At 56.3% G+C, this 17,439-nt stretch overlaps 3 protein-coding genes across 3 annotated transcripts in view; all 3 read right to left on the bottom strand.

The window, feature by feature from the left end:
* Window positions 1-1,797: 1,797 nt before the first annotated feature.
* On the bottom strand, window positions 1,798-4,442 carry GJA4 (gap junction protein alpha 4). The gene is made up of 2 exons (XM_068537866.1): window positions 4,378-4,442; window positions 1,798-3,297 (listed from the first exon to the last, which is right to left on the bottom strand). Exon 2 carries the CDS (start codon window positions 3,278-3,280, stop codon window positions 2,279-2,281), a length of 1,002 nt encoding a protein of 333 aa, XP_068393967.1. The 5' UTR covers window positions 3,281-3,297; window positions 4,378-4,442; the 3' UTR covers window positions 1,798-2,278.
* A 7,805-nt stretch (window positions 4,443-12,247) lies between these two features.
* Window positions 12,248-13,060, bottom strand: GJB3 (gap junction protein beta 3). Its single transcript, XM_068537865.1, has one exon. The coding sequence runs from the start codon at window positions 13,058-13,060 to the stop codon at window positions 12,248-12,250; it is 813 nt and encodes a 270-aa protein (XP_068393966.1).
* A 2,554-nt stretch (window positions 13,061-15,614) lies between these two features.
* LOC137760548 (gap junction beta-4 protein-like) overlaps window positions 15,615-17,439 on the bottom strand; it is a 29,235-nt gene continuing 27,410 nt past the window's right edge. Inside the window, exons 3-5 of the mRNA XM_068537525.1 lie at window positions 16,440-16,627; window positions 16,029-16,185; window positions 15,615-15,782 (exon numbers count right to left, since the gene is read on the bottom strand). Of these exons, the coding sequence (XP_068393626.1) occupies window positions 15,615-15,782; window positions 16,029-16,185; window positions 16,440-16,627 (513 nt within the window). The remainder of the gene's footprint in view (window positions 15,783-16,028; window positions 16,186-16,439; window positions 16,628-17,439) is intronic.

The raw sequence follows: 17,439 nt of genomic DNA, 5'->3' as shown, positions 1-17,439 counted from the left end.
CTTTCTGCCCAGTCTAACTTAATCCCTCACTTCATAGTCAAAGTGAATGCAGGGCTAGGCCCATGGTAAATGAAGAACGTCTCCCCGGCGGTCCTTAGAGACTCACTAGGGAGATGAAATAGGCTCATACCAAGCAGTGATCCAGATTGCCGAAAGGTGGAGGTCATCACTGGAGACTGGCTGGAGAAGTGGGGGAGGGCTTCCTAGAGGAGGAAGAATCTATGATAGCCTTGCTGGAGAGGGTGAGCTGAATTTTATTGCATGGCATTAGGAGCCAGGTGCACTCATATACTTTCTCTTGTTTTTATTTCTTGCACCTGTGAGGCAGGCAATATTATCTGCATTTTATAGCTGAGAAAACTCAGACTTGGAGAAGTGAAATGATTGACTTAAGACCACATGGTTTTATACGTATTACAGGCAGCATTTAATTTGAGGACCCTCTAACATCAAAACTCATCTTACTCTTTCTTCTGCTTCAGGCTCTGCCTTTTCCAGGGTACAGAAGTGTATAAAGGACTGGTGGGGTTTGGAAGTGTGGGGAAGAGGCACTCCAGGCTGGCAAAGGAGCAGGGTGAGAACATACCCAGTGAGTTTGGGGAGCTGTGAGGAGGCTGGTCTGATTGGATCTCAGGGATTCAGAGGGAACAATGGGAACCAAAGCTGGAAGAGTGAGGGCTGTAACTTATCAGGCCGAGCATTCAGACTTGATGCGTAAGCAGTGAGTGAGTGAATTCTGGGGTGAAGGATACAGAGCTGGTGTTTTGAAGACCTATCTTGATGGGACAGGGGAAAGTTGCTCACCCGCTATAACGGCTCTCAAGGAGAAGCATGTGGCCATGCGAGATGGACCCCATCCCCTCCTCCAACCCCACCCCCAGATCTCCCTGGGTAGGCGAGGACAACCAGCAGGCAACAGCTTGCCTCCGAGGGCCACTGAGTGTTCCCTCCATCCGGGTCACCTTCCACGTCAGCTCTGCCAACACTGGGCTTATCCTCAGCTGTACTTCCCACATCCTAGGTGGCTCATCAGGCCCTAAGCACCCCCTCAGTCCCCAACGGTTCCCCTCCTCCATGCCTTTGCACAGTTTTCTGTCCAAATAAGGTGTCCTCTTCCCTCCCCAGCAGACTCCTATTTATCTGTCAAGATCTAGTTCAATTGCTTATTTTTTTTTTCCTGCAACCTTTGTGACTCAGAGGCAAGATTCGATTCCTCCACTGGACCCTGACTGTCCCTTTCACCTCTCTACACTGCCATTGTCTGTTCTCACTGTGTGAGTTTTAGGTGCATGGGGAGGATTTATGATGCAGGTCGTTGAGTTGCTCCTTCTGGTGGGCAGACTAGACAGGGCCAAGGTAGGAGGGGGCAAGTGATCTAAACCTGCCTCCCCAAATACCAAAGGGTGCAGGCCCATTTGAGCTGGACTCTGAAGGGCTTGGCTGGCATGCAGGCAGGGTGGGGAGCAGTGTCCAGTAAGGAAGCACACTTCAGTAGGGAGCGTGGCCGGGGCACTGGATGGCCATGGGGCAGGATGGGGACAGACTCTGCTTTGGCCACTGATTAACGGGCAGGTTGAGGGGGCTGGTGCTGGGGCATTTCAAAAGGCAGTGTTTAGGACTCAGAGCTGCTGAGAGGCAGTATGTAGGAGTTTGAGGGTTTAAGGTGCTGCCTGGTGTTGGGATTGCTAAAGCCAAAGACAGATTATGCAGGACCAAAAAGGAAGCCTGGGTAAAGCAGCTGTCCCCCTACCCCAGGCACATCATGACAGTATCAATACACACCTCGCTTGTGGTCAAGTCCTGTTTATTTTAGAAGGATAAACAGCAGAACTAGGAAGGAGTGATGAGAACAAGACCCCAGTCCCCTTGACACGGCCAGATCCAGCACAGGCTCTGTCTGTGTGTGGGACCAAGGCTGACCCAGCAGCCTCGACCAGCCTTTTTCTGTGAGGACAGGGTGTGTGGACAACCTGGGCAGAGGTGAATCTTCCACGGGGGTGGGGGTGGAGTAAGTTGTCTCCAAGTCCCTTTGAACATGGTGAAAAAGACCACAGGGCCCAAACACCCTTGGCCAAGAGCACCCCGAGCTGCCTCTGTCTGTGCCTGGGACAAAGCCACATTCTGGAGGGGAAACTATGGTGCCCTCTGGTCACCAGGAAGGCCCCAGGTGTTCAAGAACAACATGCAGTGAGGCCTTCTGGCCAGCAAGCACCTGCTTCCCCAGCCCCAGTCATCTCTGCAGAGTCTTGCACTAAAGGCAGCAAGACTTCCCGGGCTCTTATACATACTGTTTCTTGGAAGCAGAGCTGCTGGGGCGACTGGGGGATTTCCGGCCAATCTGGGGGGGCGGGTCCAGGAAGAGGGGGGGTCTGGAAGAAGCCAGCCTCTCCTCCGTAGTCAGGTTGGCCCAGTTCTGCTCACTGGACGAGAGCCCATTGTAGGTGGGGCATGGCGGGGATGAGGGCCCCTCACCCATGGGGAGGTAGAAGAAGACCTGGTCAGGATAAGGCTCCGAGGAGGTGCCCTGGGCTGGGGGCATGTCCTGGCTCTGCCGGGCCCTCATCCCCCGGTTGAGGCAGCGGCACAGCAGGTACGCCAGCTCCAGCAGGTTGAGCACCAGGGAGATGAGTCCAACCACCAGCATGAAGATGATGAAGATAGTCTTCTCCGTGGGGCGTGAGACAAAGCAGTCTACGAGGTAGGGGCAGGGTGAGCGCTGGCACACGAACACAGGCTCCATGGTCCAGCCATAGAGACGCCACTGGCCGTACAGGAAGCCTGCCTCTAGCACACTCTTGCAGAGCACGCTGGCCACATAGGTGCCCATCAGCGCCCCGCGGATCCTCAGGTGACCGTCCTCCGCCACCGAGATCTTGGCCATCTGTCGCTCTATGGCTGCCAGTGCCCGCTCCACGCGTGGGTCCTTGGCCGGCAGTGCCCGCAGCTCCCCCTCTTTCTGCCGCAGCCGCTCCTCGCGCCGAGACAGGTAAATGACGTGGCCCAGGTAGACCAGGGTGGGCGTGCTGACGAAGAGGAACTGCAGCACCCAGTAGCGGATGTGGGAGATGGGGAAGGCCTGGTCGTAGCAGACGTTGGTGCAGCCTGGCTGGGCCGTGTTACACTCGAAATCCGACTGCTCGTCGCCCCACACTGACTCGCCAGCCAGGCCCAGGATGAGGATGCGGAAGATGAAAAGGACCGTCAGCCAGATCTTGCCCACCACGGTCGAGTGCTCCTGGACCTGGTCCAGCAGCTTCTCAAGGAAGCCCCAGTCGCCCATGGCTCCTGGGCCTCCGTCTGCAGGGAGACAGAGGACACTGTCAGCATCTTTCTCAGCTGTCCTAGCAACAGGCCAGCAGGGAGGCCGGCCACACCTATCTTACCTACAGGGAAACTGAGCTCCAGGAGGGGAAGGGACTGGCCTGGGGACTCACACCCAGATCTTTGGATGATGACTGCTAAGCTCTGGCAAGGGTACAGCTAGGGTCCCTGTCTAGTCACATCTGTGTCCCTCTTGTTCCCAGCTGCAGTCCCAGGGTGACCACAGCCGAAGGAGGTCTGGATCAAGGTGAGGCTCCTGGGCCTAAGGGAATAGAGAATTTGAGGAACGCATCCAAGGTCACACAGCTGTGCCATGCCCCTCGTCCCTTTTGCCCAGGACAGGCTGTCCCCCCGCAGCGGGGGGCTGTGTGGTGGTGGTGGTATCTTCAGCTTCTCAGGGGGCCCAAAGCCTCAGGTCCCCACTCCCCACCCCATCAGCTCTCACCCAGCTGGCCTCACTCTAGCCTCTGAGTTGATGGTGGGGTGGGTGAAGGCACGCCAGACACTCCAGGCAGCATCCTGCATCAGCTCCACCTGTCAGCTTAAGTACCGACACTTGATCCTGTCCCCTTTCTCCATCCCCTCCCCCTGCCAAAGCTGGTGCTGCCAAATTCTAGACTCTTGAAAGGAACTGTCATAGCAGGGTGGAGGCACAGGCCACAAAGTTCCCAGAACGTCACGGGGAGAGTGGGGGGAGGAAGGTAGGGGAAAGGGGCAGGGGTGGTGCTTCTCCCCAGGAGCAAAGCTGTTTAGAGCCAGGCTCTGGAACCAGACCTGGGTTCAAATCCTGACTCTTCTACAACCTGGGACCTTGGATAAGTGACGACCTCGGAGCACTCCTCTCCTGTAAAATGGAAATGATACTATTCCTACCGCCTAGGGTTCTAAGGATGCAACCGAAGGAGGCAGGAGCCTGGCTTAGCACAGAGGCTGGCCCAGCAGGCTGGGTGAGCGCGGCCGCGGTGGGTCCCCCAGCAGCCACCCTCAGCCCCTGGCACGTGGCAACCTGTCCCTGCCCGCTCGTCAGCTGGCAGGTGGCGCCCCGGCCCAACTCACCGCCTGCCTGCCGGCGGCCCAGGTGGCAGTGGGGACGCGCGTCGGCCGGAGCGGCGCCCGTGGGAGCCCTGCCTGCTGGACGGCGCCTGGCGGCGGGGGCGCCTTAAATAGCACGCGCGGGGCGGGGTGGGGTCAGGAAGCGGCGGGAGGGCGGCGGGCGCTGTTCCGAGCCGAGCGGGGGCGGGACGGGAGGTGCAGGCTCCCTGAAGCCACGCTCAAGGAAGGGGCCCGGGAGGTGGCACTGGGGGTCGAGAGGGAAGAGGATGAGAAACCCCTGCTTTCCCTGTCTGCCCTCCGAGGTCTTCAGACTCTCCCAGCCTCAGCTTCCTCGGCTGTGGAAGAGGTTCTCGCGGAGGGGGTTTCGGGGTTGTGAGTTTTCCAGAGTGGCTGCATTTGAAAGGATTGCAGCCAGGACTTTCTGATCTCAGGCAACTGGCCTGAGAGGCTGTGAGGGATGGGCGGGTGGGGATGAGGGTGAGGGGGCCTCCAGGGAAGGGCATCTCCTTGACCCCGGGGGCCTCTTGCCCTTGGTGAGAAGGGAGAAGACCCCTCATTTGTGGGGTGGCCACGGGGTGCCCCCGCGCAGTTCCAGGACTTGGTAATCAAGACTCGTTAGGGCATGGGGAACCACACTGGGAGAGAGGGGTTATAATCTGCCCTCTCTGGCATCTGTGGTGGAGCTGGGGTCTCTACCCAGCCCCTGTTCTTGCAGAATTCTCAAACATCCCCACTCCTGGGCAGGCTACAGAATCAGAGGGCACTAAGCAGTGCCCATGGACCACCTGAGACTGGGGAGGTGGTGGCTGGGGGGGGACTCTCCCGACCTTTAGCTTGGATCCCATTGTCATGCCTCTAAATATGGGGTGGGGGGAGACATCCAAAGGAATTAGGGGTGCGCAGAGCCTGCCATTGTTCATTCAGGCATCACCCTGTCTGTGAACACTCATGTGCTGCAGGCATTGTATGTGGAGCTGGGGACTGCACCACAGACCAGCCAGATGTGGTCTCTGGCCTGGGTCTCTCACTGGCTGGAGCAGGAGGCAGGAACTGAGCATATCAGCCCTTGGGTTAGAGTAAATGCGCAAAGTTCTGCTGAGAACTACCGGACTCAGGGGGACTTGGTTAGGAACGTTTCCTGGAGGAGACCGCGTTAGCCACGTCGACGGACATAATCAACAATCTATAGTAGGAATAGAAAAGAGTTTTATCTGAGCCAAACTGAGGATTCTTGTCCAGGAGATAGCCTCTCAGAGAACTCAGGAACTGCTCTGGGGAAGCATGGTTTTCAGCACAGTTTATATCTTGTCAGAACAAAGAACGTCAAACAAGTCAGGGATACATTCCTTCAAGGTTTCAAGAAAAACAAAAACCAAAAAGCCCCCAACCCCCAAAAACCACAGATCAACAGCACACAGTGAGTCCGTACGGCCTTGGCACCCGGGAAGGGAGTCATCATCGAAGGAGTAGCAGCATTGGCGTCCCAGGAAGGGAGGCGTGGTGTGATCTTTATTTATTTTTTTTAAATTTAATTAATTAATTAATTTATTTATGGCTGTGTTGGGTCTTCGTTTCTGTGCGAGGGCTTTCTCCAGTTGCGGCAAGCGAAGGCCACTCTTCATCGCGGTGCGCGGGCCTCTTATCACGGCCTCTCTTGTTGCGGAGCACAGGCTCCAGACACGCAGGCTCAGTGGTTGTGGCTCACGGGCCCAGTTGCTCCGCGGCATGTGGGATCTTCCCAGACCAGGGCTCGAACCCGTGTCCCCTGCATTGGCAGGCAGATTCTCAACCACTGCGCCACCAGGGAAGCCCGTGATCTTTATTTTTCACGTGAACATTCTTTACTTCTGGTCAATGCACCCTTTTCTTTAATAATTACAGCAGATGAACAACGTAGGTTTGATAGGTCACAAACAGGCTGTTTTAGTTAGCATAAAATTTGAATTAACTCATGTACAAGCCAGAATGAGTTTCCCATACTGCAATATGTGAAACTTGCTTTCGTCAGCCAGATGGGGGTTGGGGGAGAGCATTCTAGGCAGAAGAACAGCATGAGCAAAGGCCCAAGGACTGGGGGCTGCGAGGTCCTGAGGCTTCACCGGCCTTGGTGGGAGAGGCAGTAGGGCCTAGAAGTTGAGACTTTTCTGTTTATCTCTATGCCCTTAGGCACGTTGCTTAAACCCCTGTGCCTCAGTTTCTTCCTCTATAGATTGGGGAGGTAATAGTTCCTACTGTATAGGGCTGATGGGAGATCCAATCAAAGCACATAGCATAATATTAGTACACAGAAAGTTTTCCAATGGATGGTGGCTAAAAACGTTGTAACAAAACATTTTTGTGACAAAAAGGGTCAGTGGGTTGGTCTTGGTGGGAGCAGAAAGGGCTGAGAGGGAGGGAGCTGGGGTCAGAATGTTGGTGAAGGATAGGGCAGCTAAGGAAAGGGAATGTGGCAGGTGGGGGTCCAAGGCCTGGGGCCGGTGTCAGAAAGGTCCTGTGTTTCTCCACAACAGGATTCAATCTTTGGATTCCTGGTGCCCCAGGGTGGGCGCCCCAAGGTCCTGCCTTCAGCCCTCGCAGGAGGACCTCTGGGGCAGCAAGTGTGGTGGGCTCAGCTCAGACCTCAACTTCAGGATCAGGCTAGGCTGGCTTCCCCTTCCAGGACTGTCCCTCAGGGCCATGACGAGCTGAGTCTCCTGGATTTCCAAAGCTGACAAGAAGCCCACGAAATTCTGACCCCTGAGGGCATGAGAACCGAGGTCCCTGGAGGCGGGTTCTCACCACGCCCCCACTGCAGCCTCTGCTCCCAGAGTTCCTCTCCTGTGGCTGGGCCCAGGCCCTCCCAAAGCCTTTCTTATCCCAGCTACTGAGAAGGAGGGAGGAACTGCCCTCACCCTCACCCCTTCCTTAGGGGCTCTGGAGGTCAGAGTTGCAATGATCCCTCCCCTTCCTGGAAAGGATGAGCCGGGGTCAACCAAGACAATCCCACAACCTGGCCATTCCACCTGGGAAACATCCTTAGATTCCCCACACCTCCCTCTGTTCCCCCTGCCCTGACCCTGTTTAGGCCACCATGTCAGTGGCCTCCCAACTGGTCTCCTGGCTTCCAGCCCAGCCCCACCCTTCCCCAGAAATCAGACCACACGCTGCCCTGCTTAAAACCCTTCTGTGGCTCTCCCTTGCCTCCTGGCCTCAGCCACCTTTCCAGCCTCCTCCCTCTTCCCCTTTCACTCAGTGATCCAGCCATACTTGACTCTTGCCTTTGTCCGTGCTGTCCCCTCTGCCTGGGGCACCCTCACATGCTCAGCCCCACAGTCGTTCAGGACTTTGCTCCATGTCTCTTCTCCCAGAAGTCCCCTTGCCGGCCTTCTCTGGATTAGATGAGGCTTTACGTTCTCAGCGGCTCACCTACTGCCCCTGGGTGCGCTGTTTAGTCGTGTTACATACATTCACATTGTTGTGCAACAGATCTCCAGAGCATTTTCATCTTGCAAAACTGAAACTCTATACACATGAAACCATCCCCATTTCCCTTCCCCCACCCAGGGTGCATTGTTTACTTGTCTTGTCCCTCCCCTATTAGTCTGTGAGCCCCTTGAGGGCAGGCAGCTGAGTCCTGTTTACACGCCCAGCACCTAGCAGGGCCCCAGGCTCATGTACGAATTTATGAATTCAACAAACTATTTACTGAGCACTGCCTGGTGCTGCGACTCTGTCCTAGACACTGGAGATCAACCAGGAACCAGCAATAACAAAAATCCGCTGTCTTGTGGGCTTTACATTCTAGCCGGAGGGAGACAGACAAAATATAGAATGTGTTAGCTGGTGATACCTGTTAGGTGGAGAGTAAAGCAGGAAAGGAGGATCAGGGCGCAGGGGGTGGTGGTTTCAATTTTGAATAGAAGAAGGGAGAAATTCTCATGAAGCAGCTGACCTTTGATGCTGGGCCATGAAGGAAGGGAGGAAAGCACATTCCAGGCAGAGGGAAAGAGAGTGCAAAGGCCCTGAGGCAGGAATGTGCCTGGTGTTTCCTGCTTGAGGGAGAGCAAGGAGGTCAGCGTGACTGAGTGAGGTCAGCAAGGAGAAGAGATGAGAGTTCAGAAAGGGAACAGGTGGGGCAGGTCTTGTAGGCCCCTAAAGGCCAGTGTGAGATGCCTTTGGAGGTTTGGGGCAGAGGAGTGACAGGGCTTGATTTAGGTTTTATGGCATCACCCTGGCTGCTGTGCTGGGAATAGACTGTGGGAGTGGGTGGTGGATGCAGATCTCCCCCTTCAACGGAGGACTCGCTGCCCAGCTGTGCGGAGTCTGGCCAGCTGACAGCCTCCAGGTCTGCTTCAGCTGTGCAGGTGGCCAGGCTCTGCTTGGGGTGGCCCCAGGCAATGGCTGAGCCAAGCATGGTCAAGGGTCCAGCCATTTCCATCCAGTGTGGGATTCCTCTCACCGACCATCTTTGTCTAACGGACACAGAGCTCCCACAAACGGGTCTTGTCGCTCGGTCCTGCTTCCTCCCCTTTCCATTCACAGCTGTTCCTCCCCAGCATGCCCTTTGCACTCCTCTCTTTTGCAGCATCTGCTTCCCAGAGTAGGAGCAGGAAGCAGGGAGATTATTGCAGTGATCCAGGTGAGAGATGATGTGGGTGTCTCAGCTCGGACTGCTGTAAAAATACCACAGACTGGGTGGCTTGAACAACAGAACTTTATTTCTCATAGTCCCGGAGGCTGGAAGTCCAAGATCAGGGTGCCAGCCTCGTTGGGCTCTTGGTGAAGGCCCTTTTCCTGGTTTATATCGGGCTGTCTTCTGAGTATGTTTTCACATGGCAGAGAGAGAAAGACCATCCCCCTCGCGTCTCTTCTCATAAGAGCACAAATCCATCCTCCTGACCCCACTTCCCAAAGGCCCCACCTTTTAATAACATCACACTGGAAGTTAGCATTTCAACATATGAATTTTGGGGGAGACACAAACATTTAGTCCCTACCAAGGGGCTTGGATCAGGGTGATGAATACAAAATAATCTATTTGCCTTGGGCTGCAGGGTGGCTGTCACATCATGCAGTAGATGTGGACTCGGAAGTGTGTATATGAAATCTAAATCATAATCATAAGCACTATTGAAGGAAGCTTGCAGTGAATCCTCACGTGATGGGGGGAAGAGGAGGTAGAGGTGTGTACCCTCATAAGAGAAGGCCAGGGGACATGAGATGTGTGCTGGGGACTCTGCATGGTGAACAGTAGCTCAGTACATGCTGGATGGAAAGCGTGAGCGGCACTGCTGGGGACAACTCTCAGGCCAAATGTGGGACGCTTAGGGCTGGAATATTCCCTCGTCTGTGGTCCTGGCCCGCAGCCTGGAGAAGTGGGACCAGGACTGGAGGCTCAGTCCATGCTGGGATAGCTGATGTTGTTCTCTGGTCGCTCTGACCTCAAAGCCATCCTTATCCAGGCAGTGGGAACCGTCCTGGAAGATGCTGGAATGCAAGACAGCAAATAGGTAGAGATCACCCCTCCCTGGGACCTTGGCAACCATCCACTCCAAGCTGGGACTGACACACGAGATGGCCTGGGCAGCAGGCGGAGACTTTCCTAAGCATGGTTGTGCCTGGATATTTACTGGATACGTTAGCGCTAAACTAACATGTTATGACACCGTATCCTTTTATCTCTACAACAATCCTAGGAGTGGATACTGTCCTGAGTGCTGGGCTGAATATGTTCCTTTTGCCCCTCAGATCTGCTCTGTGCCCTGGGAGGCTGACCCCTACTGACTGCCTCAATAGGCTTCTGTGCCCTCTGGTTTCTGGTTGTGTTGGGTCAGTGGGAGCCGCTGGCAGGTGAGTAGGAGATGGTAGAGTGAAGTCATGGTATTTCTTTGATTGCGGCGGTTAGATGCATCCTGGCAGCCTTTGTGTGGCAACCCGTCCATTGCTACCCTGGTACTAGCCCCAGGGTACCTTTTATGGGTTTCCTTAATCGTGCCTATACCTTCAAAAACAGTCCCTCAAGGAAACCCTTTGAAGTTCCTTGGTTTGAATGTGCCATCCGTTTCCTGTTGAGACCCTGACTGATAAAATTCCCATTGTATTGATGACAAGACTGAGGTTCTGAAAGCCTGCCCAAGGTGCAGCATGGTGAAGCTGTGGTCATGAAGTGGTTAAGCTATGATTTAACCTGGGAGGTGAGTGTCAGCCCAGCCCGGGCCCTTTAAACTTGGCTGGCTTATGCACGCCAGTAACGACCACACGTGAGAGCAAAGGTGAACCCCAGCCTGTCCTGTCGACACAATGACCCGTCCTTTCCCTGCCTGCATTGGCTCTTGGCTCACTGCCTCCTGGATTTCTGGCTCCTGGCCTTGGCTTTGATAGATACTAAATGTTCCTCTGGGTGAGTATAGCCTTGCACCCCCTTTTGCTTTCCATCCTGTCCTGGCTTGGATGTTGGTGTTCCCGAAATTTCAGGTCATCCCACAGTGCTGGGAGCGGGGCTGGGATCCACCTGGGGTTGGTTAGTGCAGGAGCTGAGTGTGTCTGTCTCCCCCAGGCTCTGACCTCCTTGGGCTCAGGTCCTATTCCCCTGTGCAGTCCTCGTGTCTGCCAGGGGCCTGGGGTGGAGAAAATGCTCAGGGACAATGGAAGGAGCTGGATAGTGCTTGGGAGAGGCTGGGGCTTCACGCCTTTAGAGGAGCCTGTATTGAGCATACAGGAGTGAGAGTATGAATAACAGGGATTTTGTGTACACAGGGTGGGGATGCACGTTGTGGATGGCGGTGACGGGGTTACAAAGGAGGAAGGAGTGTGGTTCGTCTGCAACCAGAGGGCTGTGACTGTGTGTGCTCAGGGCAGGGCCTCACTATGAAGGGCCGGCGGTGCTGTTGTAGCGGGAGCACAGCGCCCTCTTGTGACCACATCTACAATCACAGCATGTATATCTGTAGGTTCCGCCCCAGATCCCTCCTGGGTCAACCCCAGGCCCAGCCTAAATTCAGCTCCAGCCATGGAGCATTCTCCCCGTCTGAGGGGCTACCTTCTCTGCCCTCGGGGTCTTGTGGGTGGGAGTGTGCGAGAAAAGAAGAGAGTCAACCTGTATAAAAGACAGCCTTTATTGATTTCAAATAAATTGCCTCGGGGATGTTCCTATCAGCACATCCACCTCAAGTCCCTGAGAGCAGGGTCTGAAAGGCTGGCAACAGACTGAGTACACTTGTGGGAGGAAGATGGGAGCAAAGCTGCCTGAGGGTGGAGGAATAAGATGGGAGGGGGGGGGGTTCCCAAAGGGCAGTGGCGACCCAGAGGATCTCTGGGTGTCTCGAGCCGGGGTTGGTGTCACCAGAGCCTCTGCCTTCTCTTCCCAGGCTCGCTCTCAGCCTCCAGACCTCCACTGCTGGGAGGATACTTCCTTTCCATCCCAGGAATCTGGGCGCTTCTCCCGAAGGAGTGAAGACTCCCTTTGGTCTGGTACATCTCACCAGACCCAGGGCCAGCATCTTTCTTTTTGTGGCCTCCAGGCCTCTGCACCTGCTCTTGTCTGCTAGGAAGCACTTCTCACCTCTCTTAAACACTCGTCCCTCAGGGAAGCCTCTCCTGATCATCCCCTCCTGGCTTAGGTGAAGCCCAGCAGAGTCCTCTCTAAGTGTCCCCTTGCAGGCAGTAGTTAATTCGCTTGTCTTTCTCCCAGGAGGGCTGCCAGTGGGCCTGGGGTGTGACCTATACCAGATAGACAGCACAGTACCCAGCGCTCAAAAAAATCTGCTCAAGGTGAAATTGAATAGCGTAGTGAATTCAGAGTGGGGCCCCGCAGCACCGGGAGGACAGCTCCACCGGCACAATACCTCCCTGCCTGTCCCCAGGGGCAGCCCCACGATCGCTCCCCAGCCCGTGGTCAGATGGGGCTCATGTTGGGTGCCGAAGCACATAGCTTGTCGTCGCCGGAATCCGGGCCCAACTCCCCGGCCTCCACCAGCTTGTGGTGGCAGCGGCAGGTGGAGGCCCGGCTGGCGGAGGACGGGGGGCCGCGGCCCCGGGGGCCGCTCTTTCTGGGAAGGCTTCGCACGACCCTGTGGAAGACGAGGTAGCAGATCTCACAGAAGGTGAGCACGATGCAGACGGCGGAGGCGCCCACCATGAAGTAGGTGAAGAGCTTCTTCTCGGTGGGCCGGGCGACGTAGCAGTCCACGACGTTGGGGCAGGGGGCCACGTTGGCGCACTGGACCAGGCGGGGCATGCTGAAGCCGTACCAGAGAGTGTGCAGCAGGTAGAGGAAGAGGAATTCGATGAGGAGCTTGAAGATGAGGCTGAACAGGTAGGTCCACCAGAGGCCGCCGTGCTTCTTGCCCGCGTTGTCGTACAGCTTGGCGCACTGGTCGCCGTGTTTCTGGCGGTGCCGCCGCTCCCGCTCCTCGCGGTAGGCCACGTGCAGGATGACCAGCAGCGACGGGCACGTGACGAAGATGAGCTGCAGGGCCCAGAGGCGGATGTTGGAGATGGGGAAGAACTCGTCGTAGCAGACGTTGGTGCAGCCCGGCTGCTTGGTGTTGCAGTCGAAGTCCTTCTGCTCGTCCCCCCACACGCGCTCCGCAGCCACCACGTACACCAGCACGCGGAAGACGAACACCACCGACAGCCAGATGCGGCCGAAGGCTGTGGAGTACTTGTTCACCCCGCTCAGTAGGGCCTGGAGCGTCTTCCAGTCCATGGTGCCTGGTGGGGGCGCTGGGGGCCGTGCCCGCCTGACAGGATGGGAAAACCGGTCTGAGAACGAGTAGATGCCATTTATAGAGCATTTACTATGTGCCAGGCGCTGTTCTGAGTTCCCTATGTGGATGGATTCGTTTGATCATCCCAACGACCCTATGAGATCAGGACTGTTATTCTTCCTAAGCTACAGAGAGGAAACAGGCACAGTGAGGCTAAGTAACCTGCCCAAAGTCACAGAGCTATATGCCGGAAGGAAGGGAATGTGCATTTGCTGATAATAACAGTTATTATTTATTGAGCATTTACAATGAGCCAGGCAAGGAGCTAAATACTTTATGTGCTGGATCTCATTTAATCCTTGTAAGGACCTTGTGAGGTAGACACTATTATGCTTCTCATTGACAGATGAAGAAACTGATAATCAAATGAGAAAATGATTGCAAAGCACTCAGTACACAGTAAGTGCTCAGTAAATGCTGGCTATCCATTGTGAAATCTAGAGTGGTCAAGTCACTCATTTAAAACTAGAATTGAATTCAAGGCTGGGCTGTCCACCGCCTCCTCTCCATTTCTCTGCTGGATGCCTGCGCCAGGCCAGGTTCTCAAAACTTACCTCGTTGATGCCTCGCTATCATCCTGTGAAGTTGGGGTGATGAACCCCAGATAGGAAACTGGGGCTTGGAGAGGGGAAATAATCTCCCCAAGGTCCCACAGGCAGTGGGTGGTGAAGTTGGGAGACCAATTCAGGTTGGGGGGCGTGCATGGAGAGGGTAATGGTCTGGTTCCTGGGGACACCAGACCCAGGAAAAATCTAGGGACACCCCCCTTCCCTGTGCCAGAACCTGGGGGAGCCCCAGACACACCAGCAATCCGGGATGCCGGAGCTTTGTGGGGGGGAGTCATGCTTTATTCAGGTCCCCAGATCACACATCTTCCTCCCAGTCCTGGAATGACTCAGAGGGTGTGGACAGGTGGGTCTGCCTGAGTGCACCTAGTGTCTACATGCTGCAAAGGGTGTTGGGAGCATGTGCCTCTCCGTGTGTACGTGTGGGCTTGTGTGCACACGTGAGTGCTCCCGGAGCTGCTCTGTGACTCTGAGCATGCATGCTGACTGAGGGTCCACCCCTGCATCACCGCTTCTCACCCCTCCACCGCCACCCCCTGCTCCAAACCGCAATCACCCTTGCTGGTATTATGACCAAAGCCTCCTGGCTGGCCTTCAAGTGTCTGCTCCTGTGCCCGCAGAGTCCATTAAATTGAATCATGTCACTCCCTTGTTTAAAACTTTCTACTAGCTTCTCATTACACTTAGAATAAAACCCCAGGTTCTACATTCTCACCCTACTCTCCTACACTCTCCACCTGCCTCTCTGCTCGGGCCGCAATGGGGGCCTCTGGGGCTTTGTAATTATTCCTGCTGCCTAGAATGCTCTTCCTCCAGAAACCTGCATGGCTGCATCCTTCTCATTACTGAGGCCTCTGCTAAAACATCCTCTTCTTAGAGGCCACCCTAGACTACCCTGGATCTGGAAGCCCCTGCCCTCCCCGTCACTCTGCTCCTGTCCCCTTTATTTTCTTCCCAGAATTTAATTACCAGTGGGAATTAAAGTATTTGTTTAGGGCTTCCCTGGTGGCACAGTGGTTGAGAATCTGCCTGCCAATGCAGGGGACACGGGTTCGAGCCCTGGTCTGGGAAGATCCCACATGCCGCGGAGCAACTGGGCCCGTGAGCCACAATTACTGAGCCTGCGCGTCTGGAGCCTGTGCTCCGCAACAAGAGAGGCCGCGACAGTGAGAGGCCCGCGCACCGTGATGAAGAGTGGCCCCCGCTCTCCGCAACTAGAGAAATCCCTCGCACAGAGACGAAGACCCAACACAGCCATAAATAAATAAATAAAATTTAAAAAAAAGTATTTGTTTAATCCTCTACCTCTGCATTTTCATGAACTTCTGTTTCACAAGGGCGATTATTTTATATGCGCTGGCAGCAGCATACAGTAACATACTTAGAATAAAAAAAAAAGTGTCTCCCTCAACTCTGCTCCTTCTAAGACCTGTCCTTTGGGGAGGGGCGGTGGGATGTGTACTGAGCGTGGAGTCACATCTGGATCCAAGCCTCAGCTCTACCCCTTCTACCTGGGTGACTTCCAAGTTTTCCTAATCCCTTTGGCCTTCTTTCCTTATCTCTAAAGGGAAATAATTCCTACTTTCTTGAGCTGTGGTAAGAGTCGTAAAAGACCATTCCCTCCCCAGCCTGCCACTCCCCTGGCGAGAGTTCAAGAAGACTGAAGTGGAGGTTGGAACCCTGTCTGCCAGCCCAGGAGGAGAGGGGCCCTGACAGGTGCTTCCACCTGAGCCTTCTCAGGGCGGCCCACCTGGGGGCTGCCCCCTCCTGGGCCCCCACCTTCCACCTTCTAGTCCTGTCTGCCCAGTCCTGCCTAACACACCCTAGGGACGCGACTCACCGGCAAAGAATTTCCCTCCAAGCCCGGGCCCGGGACTGGTGGAGCCGGTTCTGGTCCCCTTTGCCGTCCCCCAGCAGCAGCTCCCAGCTATCCGCTTTTCCCCTGCCCGGGGACCAAGGCGCGCCCAGCTTTCGCCGCCACTCCACAGTGCCGGCCGGCCCCCTCCTCGGGGCAGAACTCCCCTCCCCTCTCCCCCCCGCCCCACCCCAGCCGCCCCAGCACCAAGTTTCCGTCCATTCCAGGCAGCTTGGGAGCCTGCCGACGGGGGAGGGGGTTGTCCGGGAACCTTCAGCAGCTGGAGCCCCCTCCCCGCCCAGAACCGAGGGGTGAGAAGGCAGGTGGGGAGTGGGGTGGGGCTAGTTCCCTCGACCTCCTCTCCCATCCCCTCACCTGCCAGTCTCAGCCTGGCCCGAAGGCAGGATCAAGCCCCCTCCCCGCCCGGGGTCGCTGGGGAGCGCTCAGCGGCCGTGGGCGCGGGGTGGGGAGGCGCCCCGCACTCACCAGCAGCGGCGCGGCCAGCGGGGGGCCGGGACCCCGCGTCCTCGAGGCCCGCAGCGGAGGCGAGCGGGGCCGGAGCCGCGTCTCTGCAGTGGCGGCGAGGCGCGGGGCGGCAGGCACAGCCGGGGGCGGCGTGGAGGAGGGAGGGTCAGGGGAGGAGCTCGGGAGCCGCCCACCGCAGAGGGTCGGGTTTTAGTCCCGATGCTGTCACTCGTTCCCCCGGCAACCTTCTCCCGGGCTTGACGCCCGTCGGAGCCTCGGCTTCTTCTTCATGTGTGAAACGGGGGCATCTGTGGCCCTGGGCAGGGCTGTGGCAAAGGGTCCGATGAGATTTGGAGCGTGAAGCGCTCTAAACTGTTAAGTGTCAAGTGGTCCCCGGACGGACTGCAATCGGGACTCGCCCACGTGCGTTACCACGGGTACTGTGTCCGCGCCCTGCGGGTCACGGTCCCCGCCTGGCGCTGGGTCTCGACCACTCCCGGAGGCTGCCCTCCCCGCGTAGGTGCGTGGCTCAGGCTCCGCGTCCTGGAATGGGCATGGGCACTTTGGAGAACCAGGGTCGGGGGCAGACCCTGTGCCCGCAGCAGGAAGGGGCACTGCGCCTGGAAAGGAGATGGGGGGATCCTTTGTCCCGGGGTGAGGGCCGGATGGCGGGAGGCAGTTGCCTGGAGTTACTGCAGGGGGCAAATCCCGTGTGCGGTGTGGGGCGGGGGTAAGAGAGAGGTGAGGGAGCGGAGCCTTCGCTTTAGACCCCCTGCGGAGGGAGGCGGGGCCTGCGGCTGGGCTGGGCTGGGCTGGGCTGGGCTCTGGGGACAAGGGTCTTATTTACTAGTGTGCCACGACTAGGAACGTAATGAGAGCCCCGGGGCCTCAGCCTGGTCGGGGAACCCCCAGGGTTTCCGGCCTTCCCGGGAGTCCCGGGATTTTAGTCACCAAAGGGCCTGAGCACTCCCTGTCTGGACAGAGATGGTGTTGCTAGCTGGAGGGTGATTATACATGGCATCTTCCCAGGACTGTACTGGTTTATGCCTGTGGCCCTGGTGTAATGAACAGCCTCCCCTTTTACTCTCAAAAGTAACTCCAAACTTGGAGAGATCAATTACACCATCACCCTACCTACTACTCCTGGTAGAAAACAAACACTGCATTGGGGACTCAGAGACATCTTTGGTCCCGGCACTGTCCCGCAGGCTTTCTTTCATCACCACAGTGCCAGATGAGGAAGGTACAATCCTTCTCACTTTTATGAATGAGAAAGCCGAGGCACAGAGAGGTTATGTGACTTGCCCTGGGTCACACAGGAGCAGAGCCAGCTCTGGAGGCCTCAGCCATGTTGAGTTTCTGGATAGGGCAAAACCACAGGGCAGAGGCCATCTTTTACTTTGAAAATCATTGCTGAGACTGACCAGTGCTG

Source organism: Eschrichtius robustus, chromosome 3 (assembly GCF_028021215.1).
Source record: "Eschrichtius robustus isolate mEscRob2 chromosome 3, mEscRob2.pri, whole genome shotgun sequence".
NCBI lineage: Eukaryota > Metazoa > Chordata > Mammalia > Artiodactyla > Eschrichtiidae > Eschrichtius > Eschrichtius robustus.
This window is presented reverse-complemented; position numbering and strand designations above follow the sequence as displayed.